Here is a 22,029-nt window from a genome sequence, read left to right on the forward strand (position 1 = left end):
AGTACGACCTTAGCATTCTAAGTGTCGGATCTGCGCTGGACGTGATGTGCTGAGTGCCCTGAAATAAGAGATCTTAAGTCCTCAGGATCTTGTGGTGTTGTGAGCCTGGTGATCACGTCGCTGCTCTTGAGTAACACTGCCCCACTGTGCCTTTAAGCTTGCTGTGTCCTGAGCTGTGCCTCGCCTCGTGTAGCGTGTGTCATGAACCCGCCAGTATTACCGTGTCTGCCGTGCATCACACACCTCGTACCTTATGTACCCAGAACCTCTTCTGTAGCTGTTACCTGACTCCGTCTGCGCGTGAAATGTTGCCTTTGGCGAGGTTGTATCACTGGCAGTGCCGTCTCGTCACAGAACTTCTGACCCCCAAAGGAGTCTACATTTCCATGCGGCAGCCTTAGGCTACAGGAGCCTTTGAAGAGATCCTGGGTAACACCGGGAGTCTTTTATAGAAATTCTTTGTTAGGTAATTGTAGATAAAATGTCTTTTTTTTTTTATCGTACCCAGTGTCGCTACATTCAGCATGTTTTTCCCCTCGCATATGATGCGCGCTGACCCTCCTCCGTACTCTTATGAAGGTCAGTATATTGTGTAGCATCTTGTTCTTTGAGTGCACAGTGATGCTGGCTATTGTGTATACGTCTCGTGATTAAAAGGTACCCTGAGGGCTCTTTTCCTCTGTATTACCGCATACTGTCATTAACATTCTCTCTCTCTCTCTCTCTCTCTCTCTCTCTCTCTCTCTCTCTCTCTCTCTCTCTCTCTCTCTCTCTCTCTCTCCGCGACGGGATGAGTATCCTCTGGGTTCATCGGACCGTCTGTCACCCTCCCTCCTGCGTCGACAGGAAGGCGGTGACCCCGCTGCATGCTGGACGTGTACCCTTCGTCCACACCCTCACAAAAGAATGTTTTTGTCTGTCGACGCGTAGATAAGTGAGGCTTCGTTCAGATAATATGAAGTGATCTCTTGTTCATCCAGCCTCTGTGGTGGTGAGATAACACCCACTCAAGCCTCTCTACAGTAAACTACTTTGATATCGTAAGTGGTTTACCCCCGAGGCACATTTCCTCACTCCTGGTGTCCAATCATGTCCAACTAACCTGGTATTACGTTTTTCTCCCCGAAGAAAACGAAGTGTCGCTGTGTTACTAAGATGTTGTGATGGTACCATGACGTCGTGGTGGTACTATGGTTTTTTGTGGTGCTGTGTGGTTGCGGTAATATGTGTGGTAGTGTGGTGGTAATAGGGTGTTGTGGTGATAATATGGTGTTGTGATACTGCGGTGCTGCGTGGTACACTGTGGGTGTTGTGATGCTTTGTGTGGTCCTGTAGGCAGTGTTGTGGTATTGTGGTGGCTGTTGCGTTGTGTTGCCACTGTGTTGTCATGGTGATTCTGTGGTGTTGGATGTATTGTTGTGGTGATCCTATTGAGGTGGTGGTGTGTTATTGTGGTGGTAGTGGTTGTGTTTTTGTGTGGCACTGTAGTATTGAGGTGGTACGGTGATACTGTGGTGGAACTGTGCTTTTATGCCGGTGCTGTGGTGTTGTGGTGACACTCTGATGTTATGGTTTAAAACTGTAGTGTTGTGGTGATACTGTGGTGTTGTGGTGATACTGTGGTGTTGTGGTGATACTGTGGTGTTGTGGTAATACTGTAGTGTTGTGGTGATACTGTGGTGTTGTGGTGAAACTGTAGTGTTGTGGTGATACTGTGGTGTTGTGGTGATACTGTGGTGTTGTGGTGATTCTGTGGTGTTGTGGTGATTCTGTGGTGTTGTGGTGATACTGTGGTGTTGTGGTGATACTGCGGTGTTGTGGAGGCATCGTGACAGTATTTTGGTGGAAATGTAATATACTGTTGTCGTGGTGGTGCTGTGGTTCTGGTGGTACTGTGGTTGGGATAGTACTGAAGTGTTATGGTGTCACTGTGGTGGTGTGCTGCGATGATACAGTGGTGGTAGAAAGGTGTGGTAATGCTTTATTTTCGTTCTCATACTGGACTATAAAAGTAATCATTAACAACTTTTCGAACAAGTTTCTTGCTTGTATGATATTGCCTTTCATTGGTCCATCCTTGAATATCTTGAAGGACTGTTCACTGTTGACTTCTTCAGACTAGTTTGAAGATTGAGGTTGTGATCAGGTCACTCTTCACTCTTCTGTCTTCTGTTATGGGCATGTTCAAGACCTCCAGTCTTTCCCTGTAACTCAGCTCTCTTACTTCTGCCATCATCTTTTAATACAGTCTGCTGGACCTTCATTATTAGGTCTTCGTGGTTTTTTTTTTTAAGTGCGGTAACCAAACCCGGGAAGTATATTCTATTTCTGGCCTTGTTTATGATATGAATAGCTGGCTAAGTGTTTCCCTATTCGTATAATGTATTACTATTCTAGTCTAATCAAACAGTCTGCCTCCTTTACTATTCTCCTGAGGTAGAACTCCAGTAACAGGTTAGAGACGCTGTCAGCTCTCAAGTTCCTCTCACAAACAGATTCCGGCAGTCTGTTACCTTCTAGATAATATTCATATTGATGCCTTCATTCAGTGTATCCCATCCTCATTACCTTGCATATGTTCGGCTTAAATCTCATTGACTTTGTATCATATCAGCTTTGGAGCTTGACTCATTCGTATCGCCTGCTTTAAGGGAACAAGAAGGAATTGTTGTGTAATACTTCCACACCAGGAGTAATATAGACTTAATCAGTCGCGAGACTGGGGCTCAAGATTTACCTTTATCATTGCCTTTATATCAAAAAGTGAAGAGGTGCATGTCTTCGGTGTTGGAACGCTTCCACACTAACTTTTGACTTCCCCGCTAAAATTTTCTTCAGATATATTAGTCCTGCAAGGTATTTTTTTCTACCTGTTTTCCGTCGACGTGTTGCCGGTTGGCCTGAACGGTGGGAAGGGAGGCCTTGCTTTGCTATCCTTTTCTTCCGCTGTTGTTCAGGGGACTACATGTTTTTAAGTAGTGTGAAGGCCACACCACCTCGATTGCACCTCGGGCCTCTGTGGTCTGTGTATCCACGTACCTCTCATTCCACTTTGATTTGATTCCTCAGTTTCTTTAGTTCCTCATCCAGCTGTGGTAACGGTGATCCTGTCTCTCAATAATTTACACTCATTTCTTGAGCCTTTGTGTCGCAGATGAAGAATGTTTTATTTCTCTATCAATTTTCTCTGTGTCTTTTGTTACGACAGACTTAGTCCTCATCCCGTAACCTCCTTGTTAGGGATGTAGTCACACGACTGTTTAATCTTGTTTTTTTTCCCTTGTCTGACTCTCCAGTTCTATTTAGAAAACTCAAAAAAAATTCTCGCCTTGCTTGGTTGCATGTGTTTGTGCTTTAATAATAGGCCGTTCTTTGCCTGGACTGATTGGCTGGGTTTGATTTTTCTTACCTTGGCTTGTAGATCCTTGTATGTCTGGTACATTCAGTACTGCGGTGCTCTCTGGTAGTACTGTGATGTGGTAGTCTGATGTTTTAGTGGTGAGGTGATACAGTGGTGCTGTGGCGGTACTGTGATTCTGTGGAGGGACTGTGGTGTTGTGGAGATACTTTAGCGTTGTGGTACTGTGGTATTGTAGTGGTACGGTGGTCTTGTGGTGGTACAGTGACGTTGTGTTACTGTGGTGTTGTGGTGTTACGGTAGTGTCCTGGTGGTACGGTGATGTTGTGGTATTGTGATGTGGTACTGTGGTCTTGTGCTAATCAGGACTGTAGCCTTGTGGTGGTGTAGTGATGTTGTGACTGTATTGTGGTCGTGTGATGTTATACCTTCATTAGTCTTCGGGGGCTCTTCAACCCCCTCACCATCACCATCTCCAGGCTGTTTGGTTATGTCGTTGGTCGACCAAGCTGTTGGAAGCCGCGCTCCACAGGCCCACGTAGTTACCACAGCCTGGCTGGTCAGGTACACTTTATGTAAGTACTTCTTAGGTCGCTCTTAAGCTTCACTGCGCATCCCAGTCTATTTCTGATGATAGATGGCAAGGTGTTGAAGAGTCTTGTGCCCCGGATGTTTAAGGTGTTCTCTCTTTTCGTGCATCTGGCACCTGAGGTGGTATTTTACAGAGTCTTCCATGCTTGTTGTGCCAGTAGGATGTTAGTTACGAGTGTAAGTAGGGAACTATACCCTCTACGTTATTCCAGGTGTGATTGATGATGGTAATGTGGGTTGTGTGGTACTGTGATGTTGTGGTACTGTGGTGGTACTGCGGTGTTTTGGTATTGTGGTGGTACTGTGGTTACATTTTCCTCGTTTTCCTACAGCAGATTCCATTTCCTTTCTTGTCACATTGCAATGTTGTGATACTGTGGTGTTGTGGTTGAACATAGTTGTTATGGTGTTACTGTTGTGTTGTGGTGGTAATGTGGTGCTGTGATGGTTCTGTGGTGTTGTGGTACTGTGTTGTGATACTGTGGCACTGTGGTACTGTGGTGGTACTGTAGTGCTGTGATTTTGTGGTGCTGTGGTATCGTGGTACTAAGGCGTTGCGGTACTATGGGTTTTGTGGTACTGTGGTGTTATGGTTGTATACAGATACTGTGGTGGTGTTGTGATGGTACTGTGGTGCACTTGTGGTGGTACTGTGGTGTTATGGTTGTATACAGATACTGTGGTGATGTTGTGATGGTACTGTGGTGCACTTGTGGTGGTACTGTGGTGTTATGGTTGTATACAGATACTGTGGTGGTGTTGTAATGGTACTGTGGTGCACTTGTGGTGGTACTGTGGTGTTATGGTTGTATACAGATACTGTGGTGGTGTTGTAATGGTACTGTGGTGCACTTGTGGTGGTACTGTGGTGTTATGGTTGTATACAGATACTGTGGTGGTGTTGTGATGGTACTGTGGTGCACTTGTGGTGGTACTGTGGTGCAGTTGTGTTACACAGATATAGTGGTTGTTTTGATCGTGCAGTGTTGGGTGTGGTGCAGTGTTCTTATGGTGTTGTTGCATGCTGCTGTGATGGTCTGATAGTGTGGTGATGCTGTTATGTGGTTCGGAGTTGCGGTGATACAGTCGTGCTGTGGCTCTGTGGTGGGTGTACGTCGTCTGTATGGGATGTGGCGTTGTGGGTAGTGCTTTCGAAATACACAGACACACACACACACACACACACACATGTGAGCTTGGAAATGATTATTGATACTATCATAGAGAGAGAGAGAGAGAGAGAGAGAGAGAGAGAGAGAGAGAGAGAGAGAGAGAGAGAGATCAGTAAGTAAACACAGACATAAACACAGACGTAGTGTGTCGTGAGCACATCACGCCTGGCCTGGCGTGACAAGCATGAGTTCACTGCCCTCGTTTCTGTCATTATGGTGAGCCATGAGAGGGGGGGAGGTCGTCACCACCTCAGGTCATGACGTGTCTTTGATCATCATTACTGGGACGATACCCATGTTGATCAGCGTTACAGGAACAGTACCTTTATGGATCATCATTACTGGAACAATACCTGTCTTCGTCATGACTGGAACAATATTTGGCCTTATTATCTTTCCTGGAGCGATACCCGTCTCGATCATGATTAAAGGAGCAATACTTGTCTCGCTCATCATTCGTGGGTCAATACGTGTCTCGCTCATCATTACTGAGGTTCACTTACGATAGGATAACAGTAATTAGCCTGATGAGGCCTCACATGGTTAGGAGATACGTAACTTTTGACACTGAGGTAATACGAGGCTCACGTCATCCCAGGCTCACGTCATCCAAGGCACCTCATCATGATGACATGATATAGTACGATAAAATTGAGGGTAAAGTGTAGGAAATATACCGGCAGTAACCGATGTTGTTATCAAGCAAAATATTATGATAACGGGGGTGTGATAACAGTGGTGGGAGGAGGAGGCCAGAGTAGGGGGCCCCCCACACCTCAGCAGCAACACCTGCTGGGGTTATTGAAGACACTTGTTCTTGTACTCAGAAAGGTACACAGAAACAGGATTCAGTTATCCGAAAGAAATATTAGCTAAAGTACGATTACTTCGCGTCTAGAAGTTTGAAGGACTTGTTGTTTAATGAGCGTCGACTTTGGTTAAAAAGGTTTGTATCTGTGCACGAGAGTCAGTGTGTCTTTCTGGACTTATTGATATTCATCTGCTGATGGTCATTAAGCTAGAGTTCGTATCATCACAGCTCATACACACACACACACACACACTGCCATAACTTGATTGAAAACCAGCCAGTTGAACTTGTGTATCATGTGAGAGAAATATGACGACTTAAGTTCTCTATGGCGTCCTTCACACGAGCTCCTCTGCCAGACGGACGAGCCTTTCCCTCCTACCTCCCCTCTCTCCTACCACTTTTCTACCACAAGCCTGCTCTTCCCCTCCTATCACCCCTCAACCACAAGCCTCCTCTCTCCCTCCTAACAACCCTCTACCACAAGCCTCCTCCTCTCCCTCCTAACAACCCTCTACCACAAGCCTCCTCCTCTCCCTCCTAACAACCCTCTACCACAGGCCTGCTCTCTCCCTCCTACCACTTCTCTACCACAAGCCTCCTCTCTCCCTCCTACCATCCCTCTACCACAGGCCTACTCTCTCCCTCCTACCACCCCTCTACCACAGGCCTGCTCTCTCCCTCCTACCACCCCTCAACCACAAGCCTCCTCTCTCTCCCTCCTACCATCCCTCTACCACAGGCCTGCTCTCTCCCTCCTACCACCCCTCAACCACAAGCCTCCTCTCTCCCTCCTATCACCCCTCTACCACATGCCTCCTCTCTCTCCCTCCTACCATCATTCTACCACATGCCTCCTCTCTCTCCCTCCTACCATCCCTCTACCACAGGCCTCCTCTCTCCCTCCTACCATCCCTCTAAAACAAGGCTGCTCTCTCCCTCCTACCACCCCTCTACCACAAGCCTCCTCTCTCCCTCCTACCACCCCTCTACCACATGCCTCCTCTCTCTCCCTCCTACCATCCCTCTACCACATGCCTCCTCTCTCTCCCTCCTACCATCCCTCTACCACAATGCTGCTCTCTCCCTCCTACCACCCCTCTAAAACAAGCCTCTTCTCTCCCTCCTACCACTTCTTTTCCTCTGCACAAGTCTTCCTCCTCCAACCTCCCGCACCCGTATATATACGTGGGATAACTCTTGTACTGATAGAAAATGCGACTCACATGATCAGTATATTTATCTTTGTTCGGTTGGATACGTAATACGTTAGAAGCAATGATCAAAGTCATTTTTGTTCGATCTTTTTTGATACAGTGAACCTAGAATTGACAAGTAAAATGGGTTCCATTTCAAAAGTTCATGTTTAAAAGAAGTGTTATAGTTCTATAGTTACAGTCGGAAGAAATGGGAGCCAAATATATTCTCAGGTTGTTTTCTTGAATTTCGGAGAACTTTCAAGAAAGGACATCAGATATGGACGAGGTTCGCGGACTGGACTACAGATGGGGAACGAGGAACGGTGCACACATAGGGGAGGTACCTGACTGGTCCAGTGTGGCAGACGGGGGCACACAGGGATCGCTTCTAAGGTCCCATTCAGAATTTCAGAGTACAGAAGTCACTGGTCTGAGAACAGCGCCAAAGAGTTAGTTTACCATCTCTCTCCAAAGCGTGACAGGGATTTAGGTATCATGTACCTAGTACCATTACCTCACAAGATGCAACTCAGAAATGAGTAAATTAAGCCCAAACAAAGGTGACAGAAATAGTTAACTGGAGATAGAATGCTACGCTAGCCATTGTTGTACACTCGGCCCCAGGAGTTCGCGAGCACGTACTTAGTGTGTTTTATGTCCGCTGGCTGAGCTGGTAATGCTGTATGGCAGAGGAGTGCGGGACGTGGAACACAGTACACAGACGTGAACTGTTAAGTGTTATCAAGTGTAAATGGTGGTTAGCAAGAGTATCATTACGGTGATCAAATATGACTATTGTTATCTTATCAGAGGCAGTTAGAGACGTGTGATGACGATATCAATATTACTGGCCAGAGAAGGGTGGGTGAGGGCTGGGTAGGGTTGGGGTGTTGTGGGTACCGGGAGGGGCTGTAGAGGGAGATGGAGGGTGTCAAGAGGTCACAAGACGTGACAATTAGCTCGTAAATGTTGCATGTCCCTGTTGAACACGGTTGCTGTGTATATATGTGAGTATATGGTATACAGAATCCCACCTGGACCTTCACAGTAGACACGTTCTGATAAAGTGTCATATAACATTACTACGTGATGATTAATAACTGCTGTACGGCAATAGCAAGTCTTAACGCCATGAAATATGACGTTCAGTAACATTCATGGATGTTTTTTTTATATGCCTGATCGTTATCATTTATACAGGATATACCACCAGACCTATCTATGTGCAAGAGCCACTCAACTGTTTTATCAGTGGTCATGTACGCAGCAGTTCACGTCACTGTACTATGTTCCACGTAGCGTTGCGCCTCCCCTATACAGTGTTACCAGCTCAGTTGACGTAAGCATGATAGGTATACGTGCTAGCGAAGTCCTGTGGCCCAGTTTACATGAAGAATCAGACCTTAGACTTGATAATCAGTGATAATCTAAAGTACACAAAGTAATGCCTAATTCCTTATGATAAGACAAGCTGTGTTTGGTGCTTTAGATGGAATTATAAACTATAAATGAAACACGCTATCACTTACTATATACAACACCCTAGTTAAACCTAAGCCATTTATTTCTGGTCACCAGATTTTATCATTGAGAAGGAAAAGCTAGACAGAATACTTAAAAGAGCAACAAAACTAATTCCGTCACTTGAAAATTGAGCCGCATGTGGAAACACTCCCAGTTCTGAAATGTATCGTTTCTAATGAGGTGAAGGTTTCACTGAGATCTCATCGTAATTTTCAACACTCAAAACCGTTTTCCACGATACTTCTCACAGTGAGTACTTCCCGTTAAACAGACACAATAATGAGAAATAATATTATGGGCAACCTTTATTACATCATGAGTAAAGTTATAGAAAACTGGAATAAACAATCTTTAGGTACTGTGAAGATTATCATATCTTTAGATACTGTGAAGATTGTGAAGATTATCATATCTTTAGATACTGTGAAGATTGTGAAGATTATCATATCTTTAGATACTGTGAAGATTGTGAAGATTATCATATCTTTAGATACTGTGAAGATTATCATATCTTTAGATACTGTGAAGATTGTGAAGATTATCATATCTTTAGATACTGTGAAGATTGTGAAGATTATCATATCTTTAGATACTGTGTAGATTATCAGTAGGTATGTAGCATCACAGCTGAACAACTACTGTAATGATCTTGGTAAACCATAAACAAACTTATTTATAAATGACAGGTCTTTCAGTCTCTTTGATTACTGATAAGAACAGCAACCAAAGTCCTTCTCCCCTCCAGAACATCCTGCAGCTATGATCACATCAGATGTTGTCCATTCATCCTTTCCTGTAAATATTCCATGCCACTATACCTCCTCCATATTGCACACACACACACTCACACACTCTCTCTCTCTCTCTCTCTCTCTCTCTCTCTCCTTAAGTAGAGAAACCCAAGGTAGACCTTCGTATATAAGGCCGTATACTACCACATACCTCTTCACCTCCTTCCCCCTCCCCACAAGCCCATTCTTCACCCCTATCACCAGAGGGGTCCCAGCTGGGAACATTAATAGTAACTTCACACCCACCGGGTTCCCCCCCCCCCCTCCTCCTCCCCAGGACAGGAGCAAAGTTCCGCTGAATTTTGCTTCCCCGTTGAGCGCGTAGGGAATAGTGATCAAAGACGAGGGAGGGAATATATCATGGTGGGATTTACCTGGCCTGCTTACTATGGCAACCACGCCCTTTGCTAAGAGCTACGGCACAGGGGCCTTCCGTTATAGGCCCCAGATGCAGGGAGCGAGAATTTAGATATATTTATGGGAGACTTTCATGTGGTTTATGGGGATAAAACATGACTAGACTCTCCACATATTGATGGTAAAGGTGAGAGAGAGAGAGAGAGAGAGAGAGAGAGAGAGAGAGAGAGAGAGAGAGAGAGAGAGAGGAGTTTCATCCTGTTAATGAATATATGAACTTTTCACAAATCCCTTGAAAGCTAAAAAAAGAAAAAAAAAGTTTTTTGCTAGATATGAGTGGGGGGAGGCTGCTATACTCACAGGGAACTTTAGCGCCAGTAGCTTCATGCGTCGTTCATCTGAAACACAGGAGAGGGGAAAAAGATTAGTGGCCGTACCTTTATGAAGGAGCTGAGGAAAGTAATTCTTTGCAAGCTTATAATATGTCACGAGCGATGGAGGGAGTGTGTGAGGATGGGACGAGACCAGCCGATGTTGCCACAAAGCCCCTGAAGCAGTGGCTGACCTGGGGAGGGAGTTAGGTCAACATCTCTCACTCCCTCAACGTGAGCAGGGCTTCATCAGCCAAGACCTTGGACGAGGTACGTTCCTCTAGAGTGTGTTACCGTAGTGTTGCGTGAGGATGTATGTTACCTTAGTGTTGCGTGAGGATGTATGTTACCTTAGTGTTGCGTGAGGATGTATGTTACCTTAGTGTTGCGTGAGGATGTATGTTACCTTAGTGTTGCGTGAGGATGTATGTTACCTTAGTGTTGCGTGAGGATGTATGTTACCTTAGTGTTGCGTGAGGATGTATGTTACCTTAGTGTTGCGTGAGGATGTATGTTACCTTAGTGTTGCGTGAGGATGTATGTTACCTTAGTGTTGCGTGAGGATGTATGTTACCTTAGTGTTGCGTGAGGATGTATGTTACCTTAGTGTTGCGTGAGGATGTATGTTACCTTAGTGTTGCGTGAGGATGTATGTTACCTTAGTGTTGCGTGAGGATGTATGTTACCTTAGTGTTGCGTGAGGATGTATGTTACCTTAGTGTTGCGTGAGGATGTATGTTACCTTAGTGTTGCGTGAGGATGTATGTTACCTTAGTGTTGCGTGAGGATGTATGTTACCTTAGTGTTGCGTGAGGATGTATGTTACCTTAGTGTTGCGTGAGGATGTATGTTACCTTAGTGTTGCGTGAGGATGTATGTTACCTTAGTGTTGCGTGAGGACGTATGTTACCTTAGTGTTGCGTGAGGATGTATGTTACCTTAGTGTTGCATGAGGATGTATGTTACCTTAGTGTTGCGTGAGGATGTATGTTACCTTAGTGTTGCGTGAGGATCTTAGAAAAAACATCACCCATGTTATGAACACCAGGGTTACTGAGCCAAGTCAAACATTCGGGACACACTTTCTTTTCGGTGAAATTTGTCACGCGATACTGTCAGGGGAAGGCGATCCTGGCAGACCCTGACTTTGACCCAGGCTGGCCCTAAACTGACCCTAGGTTGACCTCAAGCTGACCTGAAGCCCGTCATGGGAGCCTTGACCCTCAGAACGTTTTAGAAGCTTAGCTTCGGTTAGGTTAGGCTGTGTTCGGGTAGATTTCCCGAGTATATGACACTTCGTCTGCCATGAGTGACACCTCATGACACCTCGTGACACCTCATCAGCTATGAGAGGTAGGGTCATGCCACCTCGTCAGCCATGAGAGGTAGGGTCATGCCACCTCGTCAGCCATGAGAGGTAGGGTCATGACACCTCGTCAGCCATGAGAGGTAGGGTCATGACACCTCGTCAGCCATGAGAGGTAGGGTCATGCCACCTCGTCAGCCATGAGAGGTAGGGTCATGCCACCTCGTCAGCCATGAGAGGTAGGGTCATGCCACCTCGTCAGCCATGAGAGGTAGGGTCATGCCACCTCGTCAGCCATGAGAGGTAGGGTCATGCCACCTCGTCAGCCATGAGAGGTAGGGTCATGCCACCTCGTCAGCCATGAGAGGTAGGGTCATGACACCTCGTCAGCCATGAAAGGTAGGGTCATGCCACCTCGTTAGCCATGAGAGGTAGGGTCATGCCACCTCGTCAGCCATGAGAGGTAGGGTCATGACACCTCGTCAGCCATGAGAGGTAGGGTCATGACACCTCGTCAGCCATGAGAGGTAGGGTCATGCCACCTCGTCAGCCATGAGAGGTAGGGTCATGCCACCTCGTCAGCCATGAGAGGTAGGGTCATGCCACCTCGTCAGCCATGAGAGGTAGGGTCATGCCACCTCGTCAGCCATGAGAGGTAGGGTCATGCCACCTCGTCAGCCATGAGAGGTAGGGTCATGCCACCTCGTCAGCCATGAAAGGTAGGGTCATGACACCTCGTCAGCCATGAGTGCACCGTACGCCAGAGGTGTCACACACTCATGCTCAACACATGAGAGTTCAAAACTTGTCTAGGACAGACATAGTGTGAGGCGAGATGGAGGAGGGGAAGGAAGGAAGAGGAGGAGGGGAAGGGAGAGGTAGAAGGAGGAGGAGGGGAAGGAAGGAAGAGGAGGAGGGGAAGGGAGAGGTAGTAGTGGGAGGAGGAGGAGGAGGGAAAAGGGGGGAAGAAGACTGCCAAGAACACAATGGTGTAGGCGTCAGTGGGAAGGTCCGGGGGACACTCATAATGAAGGAGGCGGGCCCGGTCAGACGGGGGCACAGGAGGGCACTGATGATGGTCGGGGGCAGCTGGAGGAGAGAGAGAGAGAGAGAGAGAGAGGGGGGGGGTAAGCGGTAACGGGAGGTTGTTATCACTGATGGTTAGAGTTGGGGGTCACAGGTAGAGAGATGGGTGGGGGTCACAGGTAGGGAGGTGGGTGGGGGTCACAGGCACGAAGGTGGGTGGGGGTCACAGGTAGGGAGGTGGGTGGGGGTCACCGGCACGAAGGTGGGTGGGGGTCACAGGTAGGGAGGTGGGTGGGGGTCACCGGCACGAAGGTGGGTGGGGGTCACAGGTAGGGAGGTGGGTGGGGGTCACCGGCACGAAGGTGGGTGGGGGTCACAGGTAGGGAGGTGGGTGGGGGTCACAGGTCGGGCTGCAGCAGGGGTGACGGAGGGGCTGCAGCAGGAGCAGGGATGGTGGGGGTGGGAGATGATGGCCACATAAGTGTACGTACCTGCAGGAGGCCAGGATGGTTGTGCAGGGAGGTGGCGTCTGTGCAGGTGAGAGTAGTAATAGTGGAGGCGAGGCTGTGGGGAGGATAATGATGATGAAGGTTGTGCGGGGGTGAGTGAGGGAGGATGGGGAGAGTAAGGGATCTTTGGGGAGAGTGAGGGGGGGGGTGTGTGGGGAGTGAAGGAGTAGAGTGAGGGAGTAGGGGGAAGGAAGAGAGTGTAGGGAGATTAAGGAGTTACAGGGAGATTAAGGGAGTTTGGAGAGAGTGGGAGAGTGTTGGTGAATGAGGGAATGTGAGGAAAACGAGGGAATGAGGACAGAAAGAGGGGAGTGTGGAGAGAGTTTCATCAGTGAGAGTGAATGGTTTAGGACGATGGCCACCTGAGCCACTCTTTATGTTCTCCCAGCGCACTGGACCTACCAGCCTGCTGGACCTACCTTCCTGCTGGACCTACCAGCCTGCTGGACCTACCAGCCTGCTGGACCTACCTTCCTGCTGGATCTACCAGCCTGCTGGATCTACCAGCCTGCAGGACCTACCAGCCTGCTGGACCTACCAGCCTGCTGGACCTACCTTCCTGCTGGATCTACCAGCCTGCTGGATCTACCAGCCTGCTGGACCTACCAGCCTGCTGGACCTACCTTCCTGCTGGATCTACCAGCCTGCTGGATCTACCAGCCTGCTGGATCTACCAGCCTGCTGGACCTACCAGCCTGCTGGACCTACCTTCCTGCTGGATCTACCAGCCTGCTGGATCTACCAGCCTGCTGAACCTACCATCCTGCTGGACCTAACAGCCTGCTGGACCTACCTTCCTGCTGGATCTACCAGCCTGCTGGATCTACCAGCCTGCTGGATCTACCAGCCTGCTGGACCTACCAGCCTGCTGGACCTACCAGCCTGCTGGACCTACCTTCCTGCTGGATCTACCAGCCTGCTGAACCTACCAGCCTGCTGGACCTACCTGCCTGCTGGATCAACCAGCCTGCTGGATCTACCAGCCTGCTGGACCCAAAGTTACCTCCTTTCCTACTTGCCTTCATGTCTGTGTGTTTATTTACCTTCCTACTTGTCTTACCTCCCTACCTACCTTAATGTCTAGCCGAGTCTTACCTCCTTACCTATCTACTGTCTGCCTAATTTACCTCATTTTTAACACCTTTGTTACCTACCGTCTCCTTACCTACTTACCTTCCTGCCTACATCCTTACTTCCTTACCTACCTAAATTCCACACCAACTTACCTCTCTCCCTGATACCTACTTACCTGTTTGCTTACCTACCCACTTATCTTCTTACCTCCCTACATGCTTACCTATCTGAGCGTTTACCTTCCTTCAGGCCTCCTCACTACTTACCCTCCCTTCACGCACGCTTATGACTACCTACATCCCTACGTGTCTACTTACCTGGGAGCTTACTCCCTGTTAACGCAATTGCCTCCTACCTACCAACCCTCATACTTTTCTTCTCTCTTACCTAAATGCACCCCTAAATGCCTACTTACCTAATTATCTTCTTCCCTACACCATTATCTACTTACAAACCTACTTACCCATCTACATTGTCACCTACCGACCTATACCTGCCTTATGACCTCCCTATATGCCTACCTACCTACCCCCATGGCTCCTTACCTACCTACCTATCTCCTTGCCTACCTAGCTACCTAGGGAGCGGCTGCGCCAGGTGGCTGGGCCAGGAAGCTGCCTAATAGCTGGCGGGCGGCCGGGCCGGAAGGTGGGGCCCTCACGCGATTTGGACCCCTAATGAGGTTTCTCTCTGGGTTTCCCCCGGACATCTCCCACTTCATTACTGGGGCTTCCACCTCCATCCGCCCAACATCTACTCCATCCACCTATTCCACTTCTACACTGCCCAGTGGTTCCACTTTACTCATCCGCCCAACATCTACTCCATCCACCTATTCCACTTCTACACTGCCCAGTGGTTCCACTTTACTCATCCGCCCAACATCCACTTTATCCACCTCACCCACTTCGCCACTGTCCAGTGGGTCTACTTTATCTATCCGGCCACCATCCACTTTAGTCCGCTTGTCCACTTTTCACTGTATCCACATTATCCAGACCCATCATCTGCTCCATCCATATCATCATTATGGTAACCATCCTCTGTATCCACTTCACCCACTCGTCCACTATGCGTTGTATCCGCCTCATCCATCCGCACACCATCCACTTTACCACTCTGTCCAACTCATCCACTTATCCACCGTCAACTCTGTCCACACAGCCATCATTCGCTGTGCTGATATCATCATCCACCGTGTGCTCTAGTCTAGTAAGAGGGTGCTGGTGGGTCGCCTCAGGTGGATGAGCTACAGTGGATGGCCAGGTGGCGGGTGGCAGGAAGTGAGTGAGTCAACAGCAGTGGGTGGCCAGGTGATAGGCGGCAAGTGATACGTGAACAGCACTAGGTGGCCGATGATGGGTGGCAGATGGTGAGAGGGTGAGCAGCGGTGAGTGGCCGATGGTAGGTGGCAGGTGTTGGGTGGGTGGCTGATGGTGGGTAGCAGGTGTTGGGTGGGTGGCCGATGGTGGGTGGCTGGTGTTGGATGGATGGCAGGTGTTGGGTGGGTGGGCAGCAGTGAGTGGCCAGGTATGGGGATGAGGGACCTCCCATCAGAACATGGGCCACTACAGATTTTCTTCGTCTTACCAGACCACACCAGAGGAGGATTCTGTTACCCTAAACACCCCGCCGTAACAGACCAGAGGCTGGTGTCCGCGCCTTCCCCGTAACAGACCAGAGGCTGGTGTCCCCGCCGTAACATACCAGAGGCTGGTGTCCGCGCCTTCCCCGTAACAGACCAGAGGCCGGTGTCCCCGCCGTAACATACCAGAGGCTGGTGTCCGCGCCTTCCCCGTAACAGACCAGAGGCTGGTGTCCCCGCCTTCCATGTAACAGACCAGTGGCTGGTGTCCGCTCCTTCCGCTAACAGACCAGAGGCTGGTGTCTCCGCCTTCCCCATAACAGACCAAAGGCTGGTTTCCCCGCCGTCTTCGTAACAGACCAAGAGTTATCACACTCCCTCATCACACGAGGTTCATTCCAGTCGCCTAACTTTATAGTTTTCTCGTCATCCCATTGTTGATTAAAACCCCCTCAATCTTTCCCTCCAAAACAATCCAGAAATAGATCTTAGAGCGCAAGTGTGAGCGCATCTTCGCGGTGTCCTAAGACATCATGCATCGGGTGTCTGAGGACATCACGATGTCATCGCGGCGTATGAGCGTGTTATGCATGATGGAGTGAGGACGTCATGGCGACGTCTGCAGTCGTCATGCATCAACATCAGGCAGGGGGGGTCCAGGTCATCGATCGAGGTCATCACGCTGACATCTTCACATGTCGCGCACCACACACTTTAGAAACATCGCCGTGACCTCCGAGGTGTCACATGTCAGAGAGAGAGAGAGAGAGAGAGAGAGAGAGAGAGAGAGAGAGAGAGAGAGAGAGAGAGAGAGAGGCCCATCAGAGTGTGGCATGTCACAGTGTCATATGTCAACAGGGTGGTGATGGCGGTGGGAACTCTGGGGGCGCCCCGCCTTGATCTGATTATGACGGTGGACCTCCTCCTCCTCCTCCTCCTCCTGCTCTCCGGGGGTCAAGTTTTAATTAATTCTCTTCACTCGTTTACTGAGAACAAACGCTTTTTTTTTCTTTTTTTTTTTTTTTGGTCTGGCCTGCAGCTGCATTAGTCCTCTTATGTCCGACATAAAACTCCTTTATTCCCCCTTTTGGCAAATGTCCGTTTATTCTCCCTGTGTGTGTGTGTGTGTGTGTGTGTGTGTGTATATATGTGTGTGTGTGTGTGTGTGTGTGTGTGTGTGTGTGTGTGTGTGAGCAAGAGGTGGATGCTTTATGGCCTGTCTGTATATTTCCCCGAGATGTTTAAGAATGTTTATGCTTGTGTTTACGCTCGAGACATTGCATTACAGGCGTGATATTTACATTACGTCGCTGGAGGCTGGAGTTGTATAGCCTTAACTGTAGTGAAGACTCCATTAGCAGCCAGCATTAAACAGTGAACGTGGGAGTTTCCGGGGCATTACCCTGCTATCTCTAGGTGCGTTGAGGCCCATAACCACCAGCTCGTACCATCACTCTTGGCCTTTAAGTGCAATGTTTAAGTGTTGGGAATATCTTAAGCCAGTCTGGAGGGCTTCTTTAAGCGACTTGTTCTTGTTGATGTTGCCTCCCCTTCTTGGCCCACTCTGCGCCATGCAGGTCAATAACAGACCCGTGACCCACTCTGCACCATCCAAGATCAATAACAACCACCTGGCCCACTCTACACCATCCAGGTCAATAACCAACCTCTGGCCCACTCTGCACCATCGACGATCAATAACAACGACCTGGCCCACTCTGCACCATCCTGTTCAATGATAACCCATGGTCCACTTTGCACCTCCAGGCCAATACTAACCCCCGAGTCCATTCTCTACCCCTAAGTGGTTAACAGTCCCCTCGCCCACTGTTCACACCCACCCAGATCAGTATTGCATATTGTGCAGCTGTCTGTCTATTTGTCTCATCTGTCAGTGTTTGTCAAACTTTATCTATCCATACGTATGTATATATATATATATATATATATATATATATATATATATATATATATATATATATATATATATATCATTCTTTTTTCCACCCCATCACACTTGATCTCCGTTTCCCATGTTTGTGAAGTAGCGTAAGAACAGGCAAAGAAAGGCCGCATTCGCGCAAATGCATTCTCTGCCTGCCATATGTAATGCACCGAAACCAAAGCTCCCTATACACAGCCAGGCCCCACAGCCCTTTCTATAGTTTCCCCAGGCCGCTTCATGCCTTAGTTCAGTCATCGACAGCATGTAGACCCCTTTATACCACATTGATTCTATTTCAGTCTTTCCCGTGCACGTCTCTCACCCTCACTCACGTTCAAGCAGCGATCACTCAAACTCTTTCTCACTCCATATGTGGTGTGAGGTGGTTTGATCGAGTAAATAATGAAAGTGTAAGAGAGATGTGTGGTAATAGAGTGTGGTTGTGAGAGCAGAAGAGGGTGTGTTGAGATGGTTTGGTCACATGGAGAGAATGAGTGAGGAAAGATTGACAAAGAGGATATATGTGTCAGAGGTGGGGGGGGGGGGGGGTGATGCTATTCCATGTGTGGCGTGGTGGCGACGGGAATGGAAGAAGGCAGCAAGTATGAATATGTACATTGTATATATGTATATGTCTGTATCTATATGTATGTATACGTTGAAATGTATAGGTATGTATATGTGTGTGTGTGTGTGTGTGTGTGTGTGTGTGTGTGGGCGTTTATGTATATACATATGTATGTGGGTGGATTGGGCCATTCTTTCGTCTGTTTCCTTGCGCTACTTCGCTATCGCGGGAGACGGCGACTAAGTATGATGAATAGATGATATATATATATATATATATATATATATATATATATATATATATATATATATATATATGTAAACATGAAAAACCTAATGTTGTGGACTAAGAGGAAGGGTGAGGCAGGAGTGAAAGAGGCGACGGACGACGCTCCCGTGTTATGATAATGAGATTCTCTCCCAAATGTTCTTGTAAAATCTTTCAGGAGGCCAGAACACGCGCGCTGAAGGCTGCCTCTCTCGTCCCATTGGCTCGGCCGGGGGAACTTGAGCAGTTTGTGTGGATGGGCCAGGGACAGACAGGCTTCCTCTTGTGTCTTCCGGAATCCAATAACTAAACACTCATTGTGTGACAACTGAGGCTGGGAATTATCACACACACACACACACACACACACACACACACACACACACACACACACACACACAGATGCAGAGGGAAGGTTGAGAAAGAAGGTTTAATGGTTCAGTTAAAGATAACAAAAAAGCTAAGGAGCTTCGACATGTTCTGTGACGAAGACATTGGCGATACACCAGCCATGCAGCGGTTGCGAGAGAGCAGTGAATGGGCGTAGTAGGATAAGAATGGATGAACAAAGAAGAAATTTTGAGACTATTATGAGCAGGTTAGGAGGAAATGGGCAAGTTGCCAGTTAGTGAGCAGCAAATCAGATTAAGGGGTTCAGAGGGAAGATGTATAAAGGATGAAGTAATGATATGATAAGCTCTGAATAAGTTCTGAAGGAACTGAATGATAAGTTCAGTAGTGTTTTCGTAGTGGCAGACATTGTAGCCCCAGCACTGAGATATCTATAAGAGACATGAACAAATACTTCTGAAGGTTCTTGAGTCATTCAAGGCTTATGGTCTTGATGACATTTCACGGTGTACACTGGACGTGTGTGCAGATTACACTTGAAAAACTTCTCGAAGTACCATGCAAGATGTCACTGGAGAAGAGGAGAGTTTCAAAGGCGAGCGGAAGAGGGCAACCGTCATAACCCTACAAGAACGGAGACCGCGAGGAGGGCAACCTGTCATAACCCTACAAGAACGGAGACCGGGAAGAGGGCAACCGTCATAACCCTACAAGAACGGAGACCGGGAAGAGGGCAACCGTCATAACCCTACAAGAACGGATACCAGGAGGAGGCAACCCTCATAACCCTACAAGAACGGAGACCGGGAAGAGGGCAACCGTCATAACCCTACAAGAACGGAGACCGGGAGGAGGCCTTGAATTACCAGCTGGTCTCACTGACGACTGTGGTCTTCAGGCTTCTGGAAGAGATAATGAGACAGCAGTTGGACGGCTTCTGCAGAGGAGAAATTTTCTGAGTGAAAGACAACACGATGTCAGGGGAAGGAGGCCATGTATGACGGATTGCTTCTGTTTCCACGAGAGTGTGAGCTAGGTGTTCGACAGAAGAGAAGGCAAGTTGATTTGTTCTTACATGGACTGCAAGAAAACTTTTGGAAGGGAACAAAGGACGCATGTCGAAGGATTCACCTCAAAATGGGTTGAAGTCTTCAGTGGAGTGCCTTAGAGGTCTGTTCTGGGACCGTCATTCTTCTTGATCTGTGTGAATGACTTGCCGGAAGGTATGGACTTTGGCCGAAACATGTTTGTAGACGAAGCAGAGGTCATGAAGGAAGTGAAAACGAGTATGAGTGCGTCAGCTTACAGAAGGAAGTAGACAGACTCCGAAGTTGGTCTGATGCATGGTTGACGAAATCACATCCGAACAAATGTAAAGAAAATGGGAAATAGTGGATGAAGGTCTTGATATGAATATCTTCCAGGAGGAACTATGCTGCATTGAAATGTGTGCGAGAGAAACTTTGGAGTAGTCATCACTCGTGGAGCAACAAGAGCGACTCAAGATTAAGTCAGTCGGTTTATATCTAACAGAAGCAGCCCAGAAACTGTGACAGTGACTTGTACACAACGATGGCACAGACAAACCCGAGATCTCAGCAACAGTTCCCTTAAAGTCTCAAAACGCTTAGAGAGGCACCAGGCACCCGTGGATGTACACAGTTAATAATACTTGGTTAAGTGAATCTCTTTTTAAAACCATAATACATAAACATATATCCATGGATATACACCATTAATAATACTTGGTTAAGTGAATCTCTTTAAAACCATAATACATAAACATATATCCATGGATGTACACCATTAATAATACTTGGTTAAGTGAATCTCTTTAAAACCATAATACATAAACATATATCCATGGATGTACACCATTAATAATACTTGGTTAAGTGAATCTCTCTTTGAAACCATAATACTTAAACACATATACACATTAGTCTGTCGGGGGTAAATAAGGGGCCAAAAACACGCTTACATAAAATCCCCCACATATCCATCAAAAGACACACCTGTACACACACTTCAGTCTTCTCTTCCATTTCAAACTCTCCCTTACCCTGTCCCACCTCCTCCCCTCAAACCGCCCCATTAAAAAAGATGTCGGTATATGTATTTTACATATGATGAATTTATAGTTAGTAGTAAGCACTTGATCATTAAAGAGATTATGTTAATTGATATATGCTCTCATTACCTAGCATAGGTACTTGGAAGGTAATTGGCTGACATGAAGTTTTGTCCCCGAGCTGATGGGCTGTATAGGGTCAGTAATTAAACGCGAGGAAGATAAGAATGCCGGGGTTACAAATGAGTGAGGAGTTGAGAACGATCCCAGAGGTCGAGAATGGGAACATTCCCCACCTGCAGTGTGTTGTGGTTGCCTGGCTCTGAACCCTAAGGTCAAACCTGTGAGGTAGCCAGCAGTCGGGCCCCCTCCTTAGTTCGCTCTCCTCCCTGTGAGACAGCTACTCCCTCTTCCTCCTCCTCCTCCTCACTCACCTTACATAACAACAGAGCTTCCCTGCCATGAAACGTCTGCCTCTCTGCTTGGCCAGTACTATACCATATTCTCTCTCTCTCTCTCTCTCTCTCTCTCTCTCTCTCTCTCTCTCTCTCTCTCTCTCTCTCTCTCTCTCTCCCTCTCTCTCTCTCTCTCTCTCTCTCTCTCTCTCTCTCTCTCTCTCTCTCTCTCTCTCTCTCTCTCTCTCTCTCTCTCTCTCTCTCTCTCTCTCTCTCTCTCTCTCTCTCTCTCTCTCTCTCTCTCTCTCTCTCTCTCTCTCTCTCTCTCTCTCTCTCTCTCTCTCTCTCTCTCTCTCTCTCTCTCTCTCTCTCTCTCTCTCTCTCTCTCTCTCTCTCTCTCTCTCTCTCTCTCTCTCTCTCTCTCTCTCTCTCTCTCTCTCTCTCTCTCTCTCTCTCTCTCCTCTCTCTCTCTCTCTCTCTCTCTCTCTGACTACAATGTGTAACCTCCTCCTGCAACTCTCCTCTAGACAACAGTTCTCCATCTCAGTAACCTCCTCCCCCTTCCCGTACCCTAGACAATATTATGGTTCCCCAACCTCTCCATGCTGGACTACACTCCCGCGTGCTCCTCAAGGTTGGCCTACACTCCCGCGTGCTCCTCAAGGTTGGCCTACACTCCGTGCTCCCCAAGGCTGGCCTACACTTCCTCGTGCTTCCCAAGGTTGGCCTACACTCCTTCGTGCTCCCCAAGGCTGGCC

At 47.8% G+C, this 22,029-nt stretch overlaps 1 protein-coding gene across 1 annotated transcript in view; it reads right to left on the reverse strand.

Moving 5' to 3' along the window:
* LOC139754420 (galactosylceramide sulfotransferase-like) overlaps positions 1-22,029 on the reverse strand; it is a 707,975-nt gene that overhangs the window by 273,893 nt on the left and 412,053 nt on the right. The window contains exon 4 of the mRNA XM_071671698.1: positions 10,164-10,201. Coding sequence (XP_071527799.1) covers positions 10,164-10,201 — 38 coding nt within the window. The remainder of the gene's footprint in view (positions 1-10,163; positions 10,202-22,029) is intronic.

This window comes from Panulirus ornatus, chromosome 17 (genome assembly GCF_036320965.1).
Source record: "Panulirus ornatus isolate Po-2019 chromosome 17, ASM3632096v1, whole genome shotgun sequence".
Taxonomy (NCBI): domain Eukaryota; kingdom Metazoa; phylum Arthropoda; class Malacostraca; order Decapoda; family Palinuridae; genus Panulirus; species Panulirus ornatus.